The sequence below is a fragment of the Peromyscus eremicus genome, unplaced genomic scaffold (assembly GCF_949786415.1).
Source record: "Peromyscus eremicus unplaced genomic scaffold, PerEre_H2_v1 PerEre#2#unplaced_218, whole genome shotgun sequence".
Taxonomy (NCBI): domain Eukaryota; kingdom Metazoa; phylum Chordata; class Mammalia; order Rodentia; family Cricetidae; genus Peromyscus; species Peromyscus eremicus.
This window is the reverse complement of record NW_026734454.1, coordinates 368,144-389,741: the sequence shown is the minus strand read 5'-3', so window position 1 is coordinate 389,741 and position 21,598 is coordinate 368,144. Positions and strand designations below refer to the sequence as shown.

General features: G+C 45.6%; 2 protein-coding genes across 2 annotated transcripts; both read right to left on the bottom strand.

Annotated features, from left to right (window-relative positions):
• Positions 1–816: 816 nt before the first annotated feature.
• LOC131901684 (leukocyte immunoglobulin-like receptor subfamily B member 3-like) lies at positions 817–3,611 on the bottom strand (the record flags this gene model as incomplete). The annotated part of the gene is given in 6 exon segments (XM_059252788.1): positions 817–1,122; positions 1,249–1,533; positions 2,475–2,780; positions 2,916–3,212; positions 3,389–3,415; positions 3,578–3,611. Coding segments are annotated over 6 exon segments (1,255 nt in total), but the record flags the coding sequence as incomplete, so codon positions are not given.
• Positions 3,612–9,016: 5,405 nt separating this feature from the next.
• Positions 9,017–15,640, bottom strand: LOC131901675 (leukocyte immunoglobulin-like receptor subfamily B member 3A). The gene is given in 13 exon segments (XM_059252781.1): positions 9,017–9,256; positions 9,333–9,488; positions 10,238–10,290; positions 10,520–10,557; positions 10,636–10,711; positions 11,095–11,211; positions 12,099–12,149; positions 12,436–12,738; positions 12,980–13,528; positions 14,499–14,804; positions 14,940–15,224; positions 15,408–15,443; positions 15,607–15,640. Coding segments are annotated over 13 exon segments (2,184 nt in total). The 3' UTR covers positions 9,017–9,076.
• Positions 15,641–21,598: the final 5,958 nt, after the last annotated feature.

Genomic DNA, 21,598 nt, shown 5'->3' with positions numbered 1-21,598 from the left:
TCCTAGTGCCTTATATACCTTTCTGTGTCCTGCCATATTACTTCCTGAGATTAAGGGCGTGTGCCACCATTGCCTGCTTCTGCTTCTGTCATGTAGCCCAGAGTGGCCTTGAACTCACAGAGATCCATAGCATCTCTGCCTCCCAAGTGGTAGGATTAAAGGTGTGTGCCACCACTGCCCGACCTTTATGTCTAATTTAGTGGCTAACTCTGTACTCTGATCCCCACGTAAGTTTTATTGGGATACACACTATATCACCAAGGCCACCTCCTCCCTTGGAGACACTGAGGGCCATGGATTTACTGAAAGCAAAGGTCTGTGAATACTGATAAATGGAGTGTGATCAGCAGAGGTTGTCATTGGGGACTAGTTTCTGCATAGTATCTTTGTATCTTTTGGAGCCTGTCCTGGAACTCACTTTGTAGACCAGGCTGGCCTCGAACTCACAGAGATTCACCTGCCTCTGCCTCCCAAGTCCTAGGATTAAAGCCATGCACCACCACTGCCCGGCTTCTGTATAATATCTTGTATCTGTCTGTGGCCTCTCCAAGATGGTCTTTTAGACTGCCTGGACCTTCTGAGTTCCATAAGCAGGGGCTGTTGTGAGAATTCCTAGAAATATCCATGTTGGCATCTACCATCATGAAGGTGAATATCCATCTGGGTGACCCTTAGCAGCATTTATAACCCAGTTCTTGTCAATAATTGTTGTAATTGTGTAATGTGTAATGTAATCTTTAGCTGAGAAAGATCTGGATCACCTCACCTTGGCTGAGGGTGTCAAAAATTGATTGGTCAATGATGGGGCTGACTCACCTGAGATGTTTATTTCCAGGAGCTCACTAGGTACTGACCACAACTGTGGGGTATGATTGTAGTAACCATAACATCTGAATGTTCCTCTGTGGTCTGGTGTTACATGATCTATAGAGAACAAGGTTTGCCACTGCCTAGTACTGGGTATAAACTGTGAGTTCTGAGAGCTGAGGAGCATCTGATCTTTCTTGATGAGAACAAGTTTATCATATTCCTCCTTGGAGACACATTGGAGGGTCATGTTCTGTCCTAAAGTCACCACAGCGCTGGGTAGGACTGACAGGCTGGGTTTATTGTAGTGGATTCCTAGAAGAGAAGGAGGCAGACTGTTATACCGGCTCACACAGCCAGAATGTTCTCCAGGGCTAGGCTGTGGGAGGGGAATACTCCTGAGAGCAGAGCCTGGGGCTGAGACCCTGACTGTCCCCTCACCTGTCACCACCAGTTCCAGGGTGTCACTGTGCTCTGTCCAGCCAGCTGAGCTGTAACAGTAACAGCGATATTGTCCCCCATGTTGCTGTGTCACAGAAGGGATGGAGAACATGGCCTTGTTCTCAGGCTTCTTTGGGGTCTGTGTGTCCAAGGGTTTATGACTTCCCTCTTTATGCAGAACACTTATTTCTGCATCCATGGTCGCCTGACTCCAGATAGTCATGGCACTTGTGTAAGTGACCACAAAGCCTGGCTCAGCCTTGATGGTGGGTTTGTGGAGGGTCCCTGCAAGGATGTAGGAGAAAGAAGTTGGATCTCTCTGAATGTGGCACAGAGAAAGTCACAGTTGTGGATGGCAGTTTTTTCTTTTTTATTTATTCTTCTCTCATATAATACATCCTGACAGCAGCATCTCCACCTCCCCTCTCCACTGCTCCTCTGTTTTCTTTCAGAAAAGAACTGGTTTTCCAGTGATAGTAACTGAACACAGAATAACAGCATGCAATAAGAGTAGTGACACCATCATATTAAGGCTCAATTAGGCAACCCTATAAGAGGAAAAAGATCCCAGGCAAAATAATCTGAGTCATCCCCACTTCTATTTTTATAAGTCTAACAAAATTCCCAAACTAGTCAGGCAAGGGTGGTGCATTCCTTTAATTCTAGCATTCAGGAAAGAGATGCAGGCAGATCTCTGTGAGATTAAGACCAGCCTGGTGTACAGAGTGAGTTCCAGGGCAGCCAGAGCTACACAGAGAAACTCTACAAAACAAAACAAAACAAAACACCCAAGGTAAACAACCACAGCATGTGTACAGAGGGCCTACGGCAGACCCATGCAGGCTCTGTGGTTGCTGCTTCAGTCTCTGTGAGCCCTCATGATCCCTGCATAGTTGATTGTGTGGGCCGTGTTCTCCTGATGTCCTGAGTGCTCTGGCTCCTGCACCCCTTCCTCCCTCTCTTCTGTGGGGTTCCCCTAGCTGTGTGGATGGTACATGAGCTGATCCAGAGTAACAGAAAGCCCCATAAAGATTCTTCTCCGTCCTGACCTCCTGGGCTTTGCTGTCACTGTCTGTCTTGGATTCTGTGTCTTGTGTCCCACTCTCTACCATGCTCTGTGTCATGGGCTCAGGAGCCCTGGCCCCTCACACACACCACACACCAAGGCCTCTCTGAGCACCTGTATCTTTTCAATATCATTCTAGGGAAAGGCTGGGGTTCTTCACCTGAGACCAGGAGCTCCAGGGGGTCACTAGGTTCTGACCACACATGTGGTCTGTTCCTGTTAAAGCTGTAGCTTCTGAATGTCCACCTTTGGCTGGAGGTCACAGGGCCCACAGAGAACAGGGCCTGGAACTGTCTAGTATGGCGGTTATACTGTGAGTCCAGCATCCAGGAGAGCTTCTGAGGTCCTTCCTTCATCAGAACAAAACTGTGATATGACTGCCCTGAGACACACTAGAGGATGACATTCCCTCTTTCAGTCACCACAGGGCTGGGCTGGGCTGACAGGCTGGGTTTACTGTAGACTCCTAGGAGAGAAACAGGAATCAGTTAAATGTATCAGGCTTCCTTATCCTCTATGGCTGTGAGGTGGAGGTAACCCTGTGAATAGACCAACCTCTTGACAGTCAAGCCTGAGGCTGGGGACCTATGTGTCCTCTCACCTGTCACCACCAGATCCAGGGAGTCACTGTACTCTGACCACCATCCATCATAGATCTGATATTGACAGCGATATCGTCCTGCATGTTTTTGGTCTATTTTCGAGATTGAGAATTTAGCCTTGTTCTTAGGATTTTGTAGAAACTCTGTGTGCTTTAATTTTTGGGTTTCCTCTTTATAGAGTCTGTATGCTTTGGCTTCTGTGGTCCCCACACACATGAAGGTCACTGTAGTCTGCTTGTAGACCACAGAGTCTGGCTGTACTGTGAGGACAGGCTTACGGAGGGCCCCTACAAGGAAAACAGCATCTAGGACTCAGGACAGCCATCAGATTGCAGCTCCCAACCCCAACCCTCCAGCCATGCCCAGGGGCAGCACACATGTGTTGTTCTCCATCCTCACTGCCCAGGCATGGCTGCAGGAATGATGAGATGTGAAGGTCAGGACATTGCAGACACTTACTCATCTGCCAGCACTGGGATCCCCAGGCCCAGAGTCAGCCCTGGAAAAGAGTTTCCTGTGAGAGGTTTGTCCCTGAAGCCTGAGCAGTTCCTCCTCTCTGTAGAACCTCCGGAGACCCTGGGGTTTTTAACTGGCCAGTGCTGGGCTGTGGGGCAGCATCAACCCTAGACCACAGTATCCCCTCCCCATCTCCACATCTCACCCAGACAGAGCAGGGCTGTGAAGGTGAAGGTCATGGCATCTCCTCCTGGCGGCTGCAACTTTCCTCATGGGCAGAGCTACAGAGACTGTCTGGAGGGACAGGAGACACAGGGTGTGGCCTCTGGAGGGTGGACACTCCCTATGACACGGTTGTACTGCAGCAGCCCCACAGGAAGGGGAAGTGCCCTCCTCAGGCACCAGGCTCTGACTTCCCCAAGGCTGTGTCTAGGTCAGGTTGTAGACTCTGCAATCAATTCTTTGTCTGTTTTACATGTCCTCATCTTTTCTGTTCCAAGTGGAACTGACAAATTAGCAGACTTGAATATTACACATAAGAAACACAAATTTACATATGGTCTTGCTTTATTTCTTTCATATTTTTTAATGTGAAATAATTCCATATATTCTAAATGTTGATGGTTTCTGTGAAAGGTCTCACTGTGTACATCAGCATGAAATAAAATTTATAATCCTCTTCCCAAATCTCCAGTGCTGAATTCCAAATGTGCATCACTCTTTCTGGATGTTTTTCTTTTTTTGATGTGTGTACTTTCCATTATAATTTTAAATCACACTGATTTATTATTTACACTTATTTTTATAATTATACTCATTTAATAATAATAAATTACACTTCTTTTCTTCTTTATGTGTAGATATACTTGTTCCACAGCATGCTCATGGAGGTCAGAGGTCATAGAAAGCAGTTTTCTCCTTGCATAATGTGGATCAGAGCAGGACTGGTGGTTGGCAGCAGGTACTTATACACTGATCCATGTTGCTAGCCCAATCTTAGCATCATCACTTTCCTTAGTCCTTTTTCTTCAGGCAAAACAGTAGTCACTGGTCTTGGGCCAAACAAGGTCTCTGAATAATTTGACTTTCTTGCATCACAGGTTATAGGTAGGGCCACACTTCTTCTTGAGGCAGTTGACTGCACAGTGTTGCAGGTGTGTGCAGAACTTGTGGGCAGCAGTGTACAGCTTTATCACAGTGTGTTTCTGGAGAAACTGGCAATGGGTTGGCTTTTTGATGCCACCACACAGGCACAGCACCAGGTGAATTGTGAGACTCTTCGTGGGCCTTGCTGTTGGCCAGGGTACAGCCACCCTCTATCTCATTGTCCAGGAAAGTCTAAGTATTTAAAACATTTTAAATGCCACATTCTGTAGGTCTTTGAAGTGTTTGAAGATCATCTACCTAATTGAAATATATCTATGTATACCTAGAAAACTTAACTGACATGACTATAAGTTTGATTATCATGGATGACTAATTATTAATCTGTATTTCTTAATTATTCATTACAATGTCAATGAGCTACACAAACATAATACCTTAAACAAGAGTAGACATATATATATACAGTATAACAAAATTAACTTTAAATTGGTATCAATAAACTAAAATCCATAGCAATGTGAAACAAGTTGTTCTTTAAAAGTAGATTCAATAATCTACCCTTTCATCCTATTATATCTGTATCATACCCCTTTTTTTCTTTTAGAAAGATATTGAATATGACCCACAGCAACTTGTAACCAATCTCTAACAAAGACAAATATCTATAATCCATTTTTTTCGGAATGTGGGTATAGTGTTCCAGGTTACTTCCTGCTGATGGAGGGCACCGTATTCTTATGGGGATCCTGAGAAAATTAAGAATTATGATCAAGTCCTGACTGGAATAGTCTGTGATGCTGTATTATATGAGCCAGTTGCCTTGAAGCTGCTCTGGATGTTGGATCATCTGGGCCATGGTGCCATCAGATACCTTTCAGAGGGTCTTGGATGATCAACTATATCAGCCTGGAAGCAATCCACATATGGTGATAATTTATTTGTGCTGAAATGTGATTTTATTTGTATGTTAATAAATAAAGTTGCCTGGGGGTCAGAGCTAATATCAAGCCATAGCAGAAATCTGGCAGTGGTAGCCCACACCCTTAATCTGATCACATGGCAGGCAGAGTCTGTGTGATATAGGATACAGCCAGCTTGGAGACACACGCTTTTAATCTCAATACCAACCATAGAGACCTGGAGGTCTGTATAAACAGGCAGTGATGAGGAAGTCATGTGGTTGGGTTTAGAACAAATGAGAAGGCTGAACAGAATAAAAATACAGACACACAGGAGGTAGGTCTCTTTTCTCAGGGGAAGGATGGCAGTGGCTGGTATGCTAAGGGCTACTCACTAGTGCTCTGACCTCTTGGGCTTTTAACTCGGTGTTTGGCTCTGTGTTTCTTTTTTAATAAGACCTTTCAGAATTACATCTATATCTTCTGCGTAAACAAAAGCAGAACCTCTTTTCCAAAGTAACATATCCTTAGTCATGAACTTTGAAGTTCAGATACCTTTAAAATATATATAGTGGCTGAACTCAACAGCCTTTACACTAAAATGTCTTTCTGCAGTTAAAAATCCCAAAGACGGGGCTGGAGAGATGGCTCAGAGGTTAAGAGCACTGACTGCTCTTCCAGAGGTCCTGAGTTCAATTCCCAGCAACCACATGGTGGCTCACAACCATCTGTAATGAGATCTGGTGCCCTCTTCTGGCCTGCAGTCATACATGCTGTATACATAATAAATAAATAAATTAAAAAAAAATCCCAAAGACAATACAATCCAAATTCTGTGTGATTTCCATCTCTATGTGGTTTATTTTTATATTGCTTTTAATTTCTTTTTAAAGACTTTATTTTTTAAAACTATTTCTTTATGTAACTGTCTATCCTCCTATTCCTCTATCTTCCAAGCCTACGTACATTTTTACATACATTGTAAACTATTTAGGGTTTTATTTAATCTGAATGTGTTTTATTGTGAATCTATAATTCTTCTCTGACCAGGAGAGATTTTACACTGCTGAAATGCTTGGCTAGGACCAACACGACAGCCTTGGGTGCTGACTTGGCCCACCTCAGCTTCCAATCATGGCAGAAGTATGCCTACCGCCAACTCTATGTTTCTAAGAAGCAACGTGTTGCCCAGAAACCTCTCTCTCTCTCTTTTTTTGTCTGTACTAGCAAAAGGTAAATTCATCATGTAGCATGCTGCATGGCTTGCAGAGGCCACTGTGTACAGTAGCAGGAATCTGCCTGCTGCACTCAAGGTCATATACTGTGAATCAACCATACTGTAGCTCAAGTCTGTATGCCACAGCCTCTCTGTACCTTGGTGTCTCTATATCTCGACCTACATGAGACATGAAGTAGAAACCTTTTTTGGCTCCATTATTGTGTGGTTAGAAGCCCTTTTTAAAACTCTTTTCGGCCTTATGAAATTCAAGAGATCCACATTGGTCCGCCAAATGTAGTTGGAAGTTTTTCTGTGTCCTGCCTGTCCCATAGTCAAGACAAATCTCTCACCCACAGTCCTGCAGTCTTTTATAAAATAATCACCCGGAAGCTTATATTAATTATAACTGGTCAGCCATTATCTCAGGCTTGTTACTGACTAGCTCTTACACTTAACTCATAATTCTTTTTTATGTTTAGACACGTGGCTTGGTACCTTTTCTCAATTCTGCCTTGTCATCTTGCTTCCTTTGTGTCTGGCTGCTGACTCCTGACTCTGTTCTTCCTCTTCCCAGCATTCTCCTTGTTTACTCATCCTGCTTATACTTCCTGCCTGGCTACTGGCCAATCAGCATTTTATTTATCAACCAATCAGAGCAACACACATGCACATAATTTAGAACAACATTCCACAGTACTCTAGTCCCCCCTCTAAATGCCCTTCCACCAAGGTCTCACATGCCTCCCACTCTCAAATTGTTAACTTCCTCCTCCTGTTTCTCTTCAGAAAATAGAGGGTCTCTCATGGATATCAGCCAGCCATTATATATAAAGTTGCTGTGAGACTAGGCACCTCCTCTTCTATTAATGCTAATGAGGCAATCCAGTAGGAAGAATGGGTCCCAAAAGTAGGCAACAGAGTCAGGGATACCCCTGCTCTCACTGTTAGGAGTCCCATAGGACCAAGATACACAACTGTAATATATATGCAGAGGGTCTAGGTTAGTCTCATGCAGGTTCCCTGGTTGTTGGTTCATTAATTTTTTTAGGGTTCAAGTCTAGGCTGATGTGAAAGAACTTTCTTCCTAGGTTTTCTTTGTCAGGTTTTGTTAATAATTTTCTGGTCTGATAAACTATGTTGGGCTATATTTCCTCTTTCTCTAGTTTCATAATGTCTTTATTTCAAACACACAAACATTTGGAAAAAGTCACCAGCTTCCAGAAAGTGAATTTCCAAAGGGGAACTTTTCTATAAAATTGTTCATAGTGTTCTGCTGTTATTACATTTTTAGTGAATGTAGGGAGGCTATAAAGGTGTCTCTGTGGTTAGGAACATGCACTGCTCTTGCTGAAGACCTGAGTTCAGTTTCTAGCACCCACAGCATGCAGCTCACAAACATCTATAACTCCAGCTCCAATGTTCACTCTGGCCTCCGTAGGCACCCGTATACACATGGAATTAAATCACACAAGCACATACACACACACATAAATAAAACACAATAAACCTTTAAGAAAATAAAGTGAATATATTGTTGTACATACCAGGAACTGAGGCAGAAGGACAGCAGGTTTGAGGCCAGCCTTGTTGGGTTTACAGGCCTACACTACTATATTCAGCTTTCATTTATGATTGTTAGTTTGTATTTTAAATTGTTTTATTTCTTGGGTGTGGGTAAGACACCAAGGACTTAGCTGGAGGTCAGAGAACAAGTTGTGGGAGTCAGTTTTGTCCTTCCCCAATTCCTGCTGATTGAACTTAGGATATCAGCCTTGGTGGCAAGTACCCATACTGGCTAAGCCATCTCACTGGCCCTATTTTATTTATTTATTTATTTGAGACATGGTTCCTCTATGTAGCTCTGGATACTTAGAACTCACTATTAGACCAGCTGGCCTCAGACTCAGAGAGACCTACCTGTCTCTACCTCTTAAGTGCTGAGATTGAAGGCATCACCACCATGCCTGGCTTATTTACTTTAAAACAGTGTCACATGTGTTCCAGACTGTCCTCTTACTCCTGTGCTAAGTAGGTGAAGATGACCTTGACTTCTTGATCCTTCTGTCCACACCTTCAAAGTACTAGGATGTCAGGAGTGTACCTCCACCCTGGCCTTTGGTGGTTAATGTGTGAAACATGTCTCACTCTGCAGCTCAGGCTGCCATGAAATTCAGTAGGTATGCCAAGATAACCACAAAACAAAGGCAATTCTCCTGCCTCAGCCTCCCAGGGGTTGGCATTATGGATCTGTGCAACCAAGCCTGTAAATTTTCTCATTTCACAGCTTTGATGAGTGATGTCATTAAAATTAGTACTCAGTGTGAAACCATTCCCTTCTATTTAGTTTCTCATTTCACTTGATTATTGAGAAATCTGCTTTATTTCTAAAATGTATCATGTTAGTTAAAATGCAGTCGGGTTCCCAAAAGTTCACAGAACCCCTTGGAGGTCTCTGTTATGTCTCCCAGCAGTCATATGGTCATTGCTCCTTGTTACTGGGAACAGAACCCGGTTGAGTGACTGCCAGAGCAGCATATACAGTGGACTCCTCTGGGGCTTCTCCTGCCTGGGAGGGAGGAGGTGCAGCTGTTCCCTCTCTGAGTGACCTGATAAACAGCTGGGCATAGGTTACATCCTGGGGCTCCTTGGATTCAGCAGCCTGGAGTGGGAGAGAGTGAGAGAAAGGTTATGCTTGGCTTGGGGGATGCTGAAGTCCTGTGGAGGACAGGACCCACCTGACTGTCCATCTCTCTGTCATCTTCTGCTTGTCCATCTTTGGTGTCCAGGACTTCTCCTGATATGACAGAAGGAAGGACAGCTCCTGCCCTCCTGACCCTGGAGCCTTTCACCTGGGCATATGTCTCTCCCTGGGGGTCTCCCTCAGCTGGTCTCTGTAGCAGGGAAGTAGTGAGGGACAGACAGTGTCTCCCTGTTCCCTTGGGTATCTCTGGCCAGTTTTCCACAGCATGAGCAGAGTGACCCATTTAGATGACAGCATCCCTGATGGGATCTTCCCAGGCTTCCTTCCTATAGTTCTGGACTCTTATCCTGACATTCTAACTGTCTTGGCCATACCCACACAGTCCATCTTCCTGAAAACACGTTTCTGGAGGCTGGAGAGATGGCTCTGTGGTTAAGAGTACTGACTACTACTTCAGAGGATCCAGGTTTGGTTCCCAGAACCCACAAGGCAACCTGCATTCATATGTAACTCTCATTCCAGGGTATCTGACACTCTTCTTTAGCCCCTGGGAGCACCATGCAGGCATGTGGTGCAGAGACATACATGCTTGTAAAACATCCACACACACAATACAAAACCCCACGTTTCTGCCCAAGTCCCTTTGGTTCTTGCCTATAGCTGCTAGTTCCATAAATGTTTCTGTGGGCTTTCCCATCCAGGCTGCCCCCCAGAAGACAACCAGACAGATGCCAAGGAGCCAGAAAGGGGACAGGAGCAGTGAGACACATGATCCATGGAAAACCAGGAGAGAGTGAGGCAGGTTGTACTTGCAGAAGAGAGGGAAGGGTCAGCTGTGGTTGCTTCTGAGGGACAAGGGAGGGAGAACAAAAAAAGACATCCCCTCAACTAAACTGGGCCCTAAGTTCTTAGCACTGCAGATAGGGACAGAAACCTCACCCAACTGTCCAACTTGGCACCATCCTCAGCCTGTGTGTCCTCCACTGAAGCATCTGTCAGAAGAACAAACAAAATGTCTCCTGATCAGAGTCTAGGGATGACTCTGACCCCTGGTTTCCTACATTGCCCCAGATGTGGACAGAGAATCGGGGAGTGTTGTGATATCCCTGTATCTATAGTGTGAAGTTCAGACACAAATAGCAAAGACCCCAGAGCCTCTCCACCACCCCTGCAATGCTGAGTCCTCAGACATCTCCCTCCCCAGGACCCTCTTTATCTCACAAAGGATTTCTTCCTGGGTGGCAGCAGCTGGATTGGATCTGGAGAGACAAGAAGATGTCAGTTGGCAGTGAGGTGTGTCAGGAAGCTGGGGGTCTATGTCTCTGGCCATGAGTTACCTCTTCTGGGAGCCTCTGTCTCTGCTTAGTGGCTCTACAGCTCCTGTAGGCAGTTGCAATTCCGTATTTTTCTGGGCTGCAAGAGAGAGAAGAGTCCCAGCTTCCCCCCTTCCCCAGGCATGTACAGGGAAGGAAAGAAGGAAGGAAGAAAGGAAAGAAGGAAGGAAGGAAGGAAGGAAGGAAGGAAGGAAGGAAGGAAGGAAGGAAAGGAGGAAGGAAGAAAGGGACTTTTACAACATGGGTGAGTGAGCAAATGTCCCAGGACATGGTGAAGCTCACAGAACACCTGACATTGCACAGATTCTGAGATCATGTTCTTTCTGATCTGAGATCAGAAGTGTTTCTAAACTACCCAGCCTGTTTGAAGGTTCCCTGGGGCTGGTGTCCTGATCCTGTGCTTGAATGTTCACAGGGGAACCTACCACCACCTGAGACCCAGGTTATCCACACCTTACTCACCATCCTTCCTGAATTTTCCCTGATGCCTTCGTCGGAGAAGGAGGAAGATGAGGATGAAGAGGAACAGGAGGAAGGCCACAGAAACTCCAACCAGAGCCCTCAGGTACCCTTCCAGTCCTGAGACACAAGTGACATCATGAGTGGGGAATGTTGATGCTTAACTAAGTACCTACTGTGTGACAGACGCATGCTGGGTCTTTGCACTGATCATCTCCCCTCCTCGCAATCAATCAACAAGTAATTGTCTCTTTTTTTATCCCCACAGTTCACCTGCCTCAGATCACCTGACTGGAAGTGGCAGAGCTGGGAGTCGAACCCAGGGATTCTTACTTCCAGCTCTTTTCTCTCCACCTGAGCTGAGCCTCATGAGTTGGAGGGAAGGAGCCTGAATGCCCTGCCCTGATCCCATGCCCCACCCTTGCACATGCCACCACCACTGTGGGACAGACCCACTGCAGAATCAGGTTCTGGGGGACTCCTCTGTCAGGAGAGGTCACAGCCAAGGCCAGCTCTTAAAGAAATTTAGACATGTGGACCAGGCTTACCCCCTTTTTACTCAGAGAAACAGCAGCCAATCCAGAAAGGGAAAGGCTCGTCCCAGTCAGCATCTCCAGAAGCAGCTGTGTGGAGCCCATAACTAGCTATTGTCCACCTGGGCCCCATCTTCCAACAGAGTCCTTATTAGCCTCTGGGACCTGACTCCATGCAGGTGAGAGAGGTTTGTTCTCAGGGCCTTAGAGGCAGGATGGGGGGGGCAAATGTCTGAGATCCCTGCTCTCCACCTCAACACCCTTCCCATCCTCCAGAGTCAGAACATTCTGGATGCCACCTTTCTGTATCCAAACTTCTAAGTCCTGGGTCTCTGGGGTCTCTGTTGAGATCTCTGTTTTTCTCCTTTACTCACAAGCTAAACTGACAGAGAAAGGAGGACTTCAGTGGGCTGAGAGCTGTGAGACAGCCTGGGGATGGAGCATACTCCCTGCACTGAGGTGCCTGATCCTCACCAGCTGTTGGCATGGACTTTGAGGGTGGTGGGCTGGAGGTTCCAATGAGTCCTAGGAAACAGAACAAGAGGAGGTGAGGGTTAGATGCTAACCCAGGGGCCTCTCTCTGCTCACTGTCCTGAAACCTCCCCAAGATTCTCATGCTGTCTACCCCAAACCTAGATTGCAATAGAGGATGGAGTGGACATTACTGGAAGGACCGCTGCTGACATCCACTTCTCTGGCAGAGAAAGTGCCATCCGACTAACCTTCCTATTGTTCCCTTAAAACCACCCAAGTCAAGGGGTCTACTAGGGTTTGGACTGTAAGTCACCCTGAGAGTTCAGGGTCAGCTCACCTGAGACCGTGAGCTCCACAGGGGCACTGGCTTGTGTTAGCAGGTAGGGAGATGAGTCGTGAGATCCATAGCACCTGTAGGTGCCTGAGAGGTCAGAGGTCACAGCACTCATGGAGAATTCTGCATGGAACTCCCAAGGTTCAGACTTTGATTTTAGTCTCTGGGGTTGTTGGTCTGCTCCCTCCTTGGACAGAATGAAAGTGTCCACCTGGTCTGTTGACTGACACAGCAGGGTCACGTTGTCTCCAGAGTTTATTGTGGAGTTAGGCTTCACTGAGAGGGAAGGACTGAAGCGAAGCTGTCCTAAAGAGAAGAGGGAGGATGAGAGGCTGCCTTCAATGTTCTGAGCTGACACCTCACCTGGGTCTGCCCTGAGCACCTTAGATTCTGTCTCTTTTCTCTGACTTAGCCACTGTCCTGTTCTCCTGCTTCTCCATCTGTTTCTGAATAACATTGACCCTCATCCCAGCCAACACCCCCTTAACTCCCCTATGTGAGCTCAAGCAGAGGTTAGGTAAATGAGGGAATCTATTTAGTTCCTCACCTGTGATCAAGATGTCCAGGGGGTCACTGGAGGCTGACCACTCGGAGGAGAAGTTTTGTGCACCATAGCATCTGTATTGGCCTCCAGTAAAGGGGGTCACAGAGCCCAGTGTGAAGTTGGCCAAGGAGAGGCCATCCTGGGTCCACTGGACACCATTCTGGGTGAAGTTACCTCCTCCTAATTTGTATAGAGCAAATCTGTCATAGTTGGTGTCAGAACAACACTGCAGGGTGAGGCTCTTCCCAGGGTCCAGGATATGTCCTTGGTGAGTCAGCAAGGAGGGCTTCTTGGAGAGGCCTAGAGGGAAGGTGACAGGCTAGTGATTGAGCAGCTGGTTTTTATTGTCCTCATGTTGCTGTGTCACAGAAGGGATGGAGAACTTGGCCTTGTTCTCAGACTTTTCTGGGGTCTGTGTGCCCCGGGCATTTTGGCTTCCCTCTTTATGCAGAACATATATTTCTGCATCCTCCTGACACCCAATGGTCATGGGACTTCCTGGGGTAACCACAGAGCCTGGCTCAGCTTTGATGGTGGGTTTGTGGAGGATCCCTGCAAGGAAGTAGGATAGAGGAGGTGGGTGTGTCTGACAATGGCATGAAGAAAGTCTCACTTGTGGATTGCACATTTATTTATTCTTAATTTATTCTTCTGTCACACAGTACATCCTGACAGCAGCCTCCTTGCCACCCCTCTCTGCCCCAAATCCACGGCTCCTCCGTTTCCCTTTGGAGGAGAAGAGGCTTCTCAGTAATATTAGCCAAACATGGCATAACAACATTCAATAAGACTAGTCACACACCCTCATGTAATCGCTGCATAAGTCAATCCCATAGGAGGAAAAATATCCCATATGCAGCAAAGGATTCAGAGATTTCCCCATTCCCACTGCTATGAATCTAACAAAAACCCCAAGCTAGCCAGGCCGTGGTGGCACACGCCTTCAATCCCAGCACTCAGGAGACAGAAACAGGGTGATCTCTGTGAGTTCAAGGCCAGCCTGGTCTACAGAATGAGATCCAGGAGAGACAGGGCTACACAGTGAAACTATAAAAAACAAAACAAAACAAAACAAAACAAAATATAACCCAGGGTAAACCACCACAGCATGTGTGCAGAGGGCCTAGGGCAGACCCATGCAGGCTCCATGGCTGCTGCTTCAACTCTGTGAGCCCTCATGATCCCTGCTTAGTGGATTCTCCTGGTGTCCTCAACCATTCTGGCTCCTGCACCCCTTCCTCCCTCTCTTCTGTGGGGTTCCCCTAGCTGTTGTGGACGGTACATGAGCTGATCCAGAGCAACAGAAGGCCCCGTATAGATTCATCTCTGTCCTGGACCTCCTGTGCTTTGCTGTCACTCTCTGTTTTGGATTATGTATCTTGTGTCCCTCTCTCTCCCATGCTATGCATCAATGGGCTAAGGAGCCCTGCCTGCTCACACATGTCACACACCACACACCAAGGCCTCTCTGAGCATCTGTATCATTTCAGCATCATTCTAGGCAAAGGCTGAGGTTCCTCACCTGAGAACAGGAGCTCCAGAGGGTCACTAGGTTCTGACCATACCAACGGGCTTCTCAGGTAATTGCTATAGCATCTGAATATCCACCTTTGGCTGGAGGTCACAGGGCCCACAGAGTACAGGGCCTTGTAGTACCGAGTAGAGTAGTTATACTCTGAATCCAGCATTTGGGAGATATTCCGTGTTCCTTTCCCAGTCAGAATGAACCTGTGGTATCGTTGTTTTGAGACACACTGGAGGGTTACATGTCCTGCCTCAGACACGACAGGGCTGGGCTGGGCTGACAGGCTGGGTTTACTGTGTGCTCCTGGGAGAGAAGGAGAAATTGGTTAAATCTATCAGATCTCATTATCCTGCTTGGCTCTAGGTGGGGTTAGTCCTGTGAACAGACCCACTTCTTGACAGTCAAGGCTGAGGCTGGGGACCTTGTGTGTCCTCTCACCTGTCACCATCAGCTCCAGGGAGTCACTGAACTCTGACCATTCATCATGAGCCTGATAGCGACATTGATATTGCCCTGCATGATTGGGGTCTATTTTTGAGATTGAGAATTCAGCCTTGTTTTTAGGATTCTGTAGAATCTCTCTGTGCCTTAGAAGTTGTTTTCCATCTTTATACAGATCGTACTTTTTGGCCCCTGTGGTCTCCACACACATGAAGGTCACTGTAGTCTGCTTGTAGACCACTGAGTCTGGCTGTACCTTGAGGATAGGCTTAGGGAGGGCCCCTGCAATGAAAAGAGCAGCTGGTATCCAGGACAGCTGCTACCCTCAGATTGCAGCCTCCAACCCCAACCCTACCGCCATCCCCAGGGTCAGCACACACATTTTGTTTTCCCTCCTCACTGCCCAAGCATGGCTGCAGGAATGATGAGAAGTGAAGGTCAGGACAGCTGCAGACACTCACTCACCTGCCAGCACTGGGGTCCTGAGGCCCAGAGTCAGTCCTGGAAGAGAGTTCCCTGTGAGAGGTTTGTCCCTGAAGCTTGAGCAGGTACTTCCCTCTGCAGAACCTCCTGAGACCCTGGGGTTTCCTGATGGGCCAGTGCTGGGCTGTGGGGCAGCATCAACCCTAGACCACAGTATCCCCTACCCATCTTCATATCTCACCCAGACAGAGCAGGGCTGTGACGGTGAAGGTCATGGCATCTCTTCCTGGAGGCTGCAACTGTGCTCATGGGCAGAGCTACAGAGACTGTCTGGAGGTACAGGAGAAACAGGGTGTGGTCTCTGGAGGCTGGACACTCCCCATGACATGGTTGTACTGGAGCAGCCCCACAGGAAGGGGAACTGCCCTCCTCAGGCGCCAGGCTCTGACTTACCCAAGGGTGTGGCTGTGTCAGGTAGTAGACTCCGCAATCAATTCTTTGACGGATGACATTTCCATAACCCCATAATTTTCTGTCTCATTTTGTCCTAATCTTTGTCAGGGCCAGGTGGTATCTGTCATGTATGACTATTACACATAAGAAATATAAATTTAGTCAGGTGGTGGTGGCACATGCCTTTAATTCCAGCACTCAGGAGGCAGAGACAGGTAGATCTCTGTAAAATCGAGGCCACCCGGGTCTATAGAGTGAGATACAGGACAGATACCAAAACTACACAGAGAAATCCTGTCTCTAAAGAACCTATATATATATATATATATATACACATATATATGTATATATACATATATATGTATATATAAATTTGTGTATGAGTTTGCTTTATTCCTTTTCACTATTTATTTGAAATATTTACACATATTTAAAATGTTTGAAGGTTTGTGTGAAGGGTCTCGCTGTGTACATCTTTATGGAATAAAATGTATAATCCTCTTCCTCATAGTCTCAAGTGCTGGGTTATAAATGTGCACCTCTATTTCTGGTTGTTTGTTCTTTTTGATGTGTGTACTTTCCATTACAACTTTAAATTACACTTATTCATTATTTACACTTATTTCTTTAGATCACACTTACTTTTTCTTTATGTGTGTACATTCACATGTGCCACAGCACACACAGGAAGGTCAGAGGACAAGTACAGAAGGCAGTTTTCTCATTACACAGTACGGATCAGAGTCAGGGTTGAAGGTTGGCAGCAGCACTTACACACTGGTCTGTGTCATTAGGTCCAATCTTAGCATCATCACTTCTTTGTCCTTCTGCTTCAGTAAAAAAAAAAAAAAATCACCAGATCTCAGGCGTCCTAAGCCAAACAAGTACCCATTTTATTTGACTTTCTTGGGGCACAGGCTGTGGATGTGGCCACCGTTCTTCTAGAGGCATTTGACTGCACAAGGGTGCAGGTGTGGGCAGCACTTGGGCAGCAGTGCATGGCCTTGTCACAGTAGTACTTCTGCAGAAACAGGGAAAGGGATGGCTCTATGATGCCATAGGTGCAGAGTTGGACTCTTTCTGGACTTTGCCATTGGCTAGGGTGCAGCCATGCTCTATCTGCTGGTCAGGTGGGATGCCTCCCTTGTCATGGATCTTGGCCTTGCCATTCTCCATGGAGTGACTGGGCTCAACGTCAATGGTGATGGTCTTCCCCTTCAGGGCTTTGCCAATGATCTGCATGTTGGTATTTGTTGGCAACCTAGATGAAGAGAAAGAGAACTCAGTAAAAATATTTTATTTCCTTTTACTTTTGGAGCTAGGCATTGATGGCATGACCTCCAGTGTTCTCCTACTCCTGAGCCATACTCCACCCCTGAGCCACATCTAATTTATCCTGAAATTTTCAATTTCTGATCTTAAAAATTTTTATCTGCTATCTTTTTTTAAACTTATGGGTTTAATTATTTTTGTTGCTGATACAAGACAGGATCTCTCTGTGGAATCCTGGCTGTCCTAGAGCTAGTTATGTAGACCAGGATGAGTGGGAAATCACAGAAATCCTCCTGCCTCTGCTTCCCAAGTGTTTAGATTAAAGGTGTGGACCACCAAACCTGGCCATAAAGTTTAAATTTTGACTTATTTTAAAATAATTTATTGTGAAAACATTACATTACAATACACTTTGTTTCTATATTGCATTAATAATCCATTTTAGGTTTTAATTTTTTAATTGTTTGAAAATATCATATCAATGTGTATTGTGTTTTGATTCGATGCATCCTCCCACGTCTTCCCTTCTCCCTCACCCTCTCTTGCTGGTTCCTTCCTCACAGACCTGATTTTCTTTTTGATTCCTTCTGTGACCTGCTAGTTGTTAAATATCCACTGCCCTTTGTTACACACCTAACTGTCCATTTTCTTCCTCCCATGCAGCTCAATTTGTGCTTCCCATATTCTTGGCATATTACCAGGGTCCACACCATTAAAGAACACTGACTCTCCTTCTCCCAGTAGATATCAAATGCCAATAGCTATTTATCTGTGAGTGGCATTTGGTGTCCATCTCCCATCCCCATACTGTATTTGTTCTGCATTGAGCTTACATTGGGCTTGTAGACTTGTAGATATCATCACAACCAAGGTGAGCTCAGATTTTCGACCCTGTTGCAGTGCCCAGATAAAGAGTTTATATTTCAAACTCCTCTTCAGTAATGATCCCATGCTAGGAATGTGTCACATGCGGAAAATTATCAAAGTTAGCATCACTTCAAAGGATGGGTCCAGGACACACATATGTCCTGTTTCTCACATGGAGAATGAGATAGAGGTCACTGAGTATTTTCCCTTTTTTTTTGCTGAGCCCAAAGGACATCCTTAATTTCCTCTTCGTATCAATGTCAATATGAATAATTACCATCTTGAAAGTCTGCCTATGTATGTCCTTTACTAAATCAGAAAAAGGCTCAGTTGGTAGAGTACTTGTGTGACATTCTTAGATCCCCAGTAAATAAATATGATATTGTGGCTCATGTCTTTTGACTTCATCATTCAGGAGTTAGAGCTAAGAGTACTGGTAGTTTAAGGAAACTCTTATTATACAATGAGTTTGGGGTCAACTTGGGTTATATCAGGCCCTATCACATAAAAGGGAAAAAATTCCCCTAGAGTATATGGTGAACATGATCAAATGCATTTTACGGGTGTAATTATCTTAAAAAAATAATGAAAATATATTTACTATAAAGATCCCACACAAGGGATATGTCCCAAATATTTCATTACATCCATTTCTAAGCGATATTCCTATCCTAGCACCTGCATCTTTTGCGCCCTGTGAGTTGTCATGTCCGGTGTGTCTCACAGATACAGTGTCACTTTCCTATTGATTTCATGGGCAGCTGTCTTTCCTGACCTGAGAACAAGTGATGGGGCATGCCATTTGAACCAGTCATGGTTTCACTGAGTGTTGTGAGCTCATTCACACAAACCTCCCCACAGGCATCTCTGTCAGTGAGAAGATATGCTGCCCTCTCCTGGTTGAGTAGCAGGAGTTCCTGCAGAGCCTTGCAGCTGGCCTGTATTCTGAAGTGTTAGCATTGGGCTTTGCTCTGACATTTGTGATTGTTATCTTTTGTGTTGGATACCCTCTGTTTGAAGTATGTAAATCTTATCTGAGTTCTTCCTGAAAGGTTCAAACCTACACATGACTTGGTTGTAGTAGGTATCAGAAAACTGAGACATCCTGGGCCTGAGAATTGCTTTGGCATTTGTCTTCTTTGGGAAGCTTCAGATAAGAGGTTTTGGTGTGGGGAAATTGACTTGCTATGGTGTAAATTGTATAAAAATAAAAAAAGGCTGGTGTAAGCAAAAGTCAGGCAGTTCACCAGAAGCTGGTTCCCCTACTCTGGCAAAATCCAAAATTCATCCTGGTGTAACCCTGTGTCCTCCATGGACCTGTGAGAAACTGAACATCCACACTTGACATGCTGAGATGAGCTCCAGGTGGTGAACTTGCCTCAGATGACTGACAGCCACACATGGCATCTCATCCGTCCTCTCTGACACAGATGGTCAGATGCAGAGTTCCAGCAGAGGCATCTTGTTTGCTGGTGGATATGAACTCCCCAGGATGTAGGGCCATGATTCTTCCCCAACTTTGACCCATGGCCTCCATCCATAGCACCCCACATGGACCACAGTTACTGACCAATGGCCAGACAGACTCTGCTGGGTGAGTTCTGTAAACCTGTGTGTCCATCAGAGTTTGCCCAGCAAGGACGGTTCCTGTTGCTTTTCACAAACAGCTCATGGTGGAATGGGGGAGAGTCTCTGTCTTGAGTCCACCTTGGTACTGTGCAGAAACTAAATGGCTGGAACTTGAATGTAGGCTGTGTTTGTGTGACTCCGAATGCAACCATACCATGTCTTGTGTCTTGTTTGTGGCAGTGATTGATTTTCTATACTTTTCCAAGTAGGTTCAGGTCTTGATTATTGACTTTTAATTAATTTATTTTTCTTTTTCAGCTTGAGGAAACACACTTCCCATTATTTACATCATGTGAATGAAGCATATACATCCACACCCTGCCACACATGCACACACACACACACACACACACACACACACACACACACACGAGTGGAAATTTTACATTTTAAACCCAACCTTGAATTCTGGAGTTAGCTCATTTGGATCATGTCTATCATTCCATTCATTCCATTCACATGTATTGGTGTGTTTTCTGCTAATAATTATTTCAGCATTTTTAGTCCATCCTTAGACAGGAAGAAAATTTCCACCCAGATTCATGATGGAAAGAGCACGCTCCTGTCTTTTCCTAAGGACACCATCAGGCCTGGCTGCACCGACAGAGAAGGCTGTATACAGAGCTGCATGAGAGAGAAGGGTGTTCAAACAACTTTCTACATTCTCTCGGCTGAAATCTCACCATGCCAGCCTCTGAGGACTTGTGTTTCTGTGTCTCTTATCACTTGGCCACTCCCATCACTCTGCTCCACAACTTTCTCCCTCCAGGAATTTTGAACATTTATTAGGTTTATGACCATCTGGAATCCTGCAGTGGCTCCTTGTGTGTCAAGTGTAGACTTCTGACAATACCTGCTGGACTCATCTTCTAGGATAGAATGTTCAGCAGCTCCATTGGGGGTAGAGAGAGAACTGTGCCCCCTTCCCTAGCTGCTCACTGAACCCAAGGGGAAGTCACACCGCGAGAACCCAGTCTAAGCTTTTGTCCAGAGTATGCTGGGATATCAGTTTCTCCATCTTTGGGCATCAAAGCGACATTGGACAATAAGTCTCTCAAATAGCCTAGAACAGATCATTTCTGGGCACTATTGATGAATGCCTGGGTACCCTTCTTTGGAGGATGGGCAATGGGTTCATTTTTACCCTATAGCATCCCCCTCCCATCCTCTGATGCAGGTCTCCCCTTATCTCACACTCTCACAAAGAAGAACTCAGTTTCAATCAGTAACACTCCATCTGTGGCTCTCTTCAGTCCACAGCTATTTAAAAGACCTTCAGTGTCGGTCACAGCTAAGTGGCTTGGGCAGTTTGTGGGGCTTTGTCAGCTAAGTGGAGTTCCTATCATGTTTTGGACCTAAGACAATTCTGTGGCTGATTATGAAGAAATGTAACTGGGTCCATTAGGGATAAGAAACAGGGACTCTTGTAGCTAGAGTTTTCCTGCCTGGCCCACAGTCAGGACAAATCTCTCTCATCCGCCAGTCCCACAGCTGCTCAGACCCGACCAAGTAAACACAGAGACTTATATTGCTTACGAACTGTACGGCCCGTGGCAGGCTTCTTGCTAACTGTTCTTACAGCTTAAATTAATCCATTTCTATAAATCTATACCTTGCCACATGTCTCGTGGCTTACCGGCATCTTCACACGCTGCTTGTCATCGTGGTGGCTGGCAGTGTCTCTCTCAGCCTTCCACTTCCCAGCTTTTTTCTCCTCCTTGTCCCACCTATACTTCCTGCCACTGACCAATCAGTAATTTATTTATTGACCAATCAGCAACACACTTAACATACAGACCATCCCACAGCACTTCCCCTTTTCTTTCTTTCTTTCTTTCTTTCTTTCTTTCTTTCTTTCTTTCTTTCTTTCTTTTTGTCTTTCAAAAAGGAAGGTTTTAACCTTAACAAAGTAAAATTACATATCATTTGGGAATTTGGGCATAGCTTCTCTTACTACTTCCTGCTGGAGGGGGGCGCGGTATCTTATGGAGACACAAAGAAAATTTTTAGGA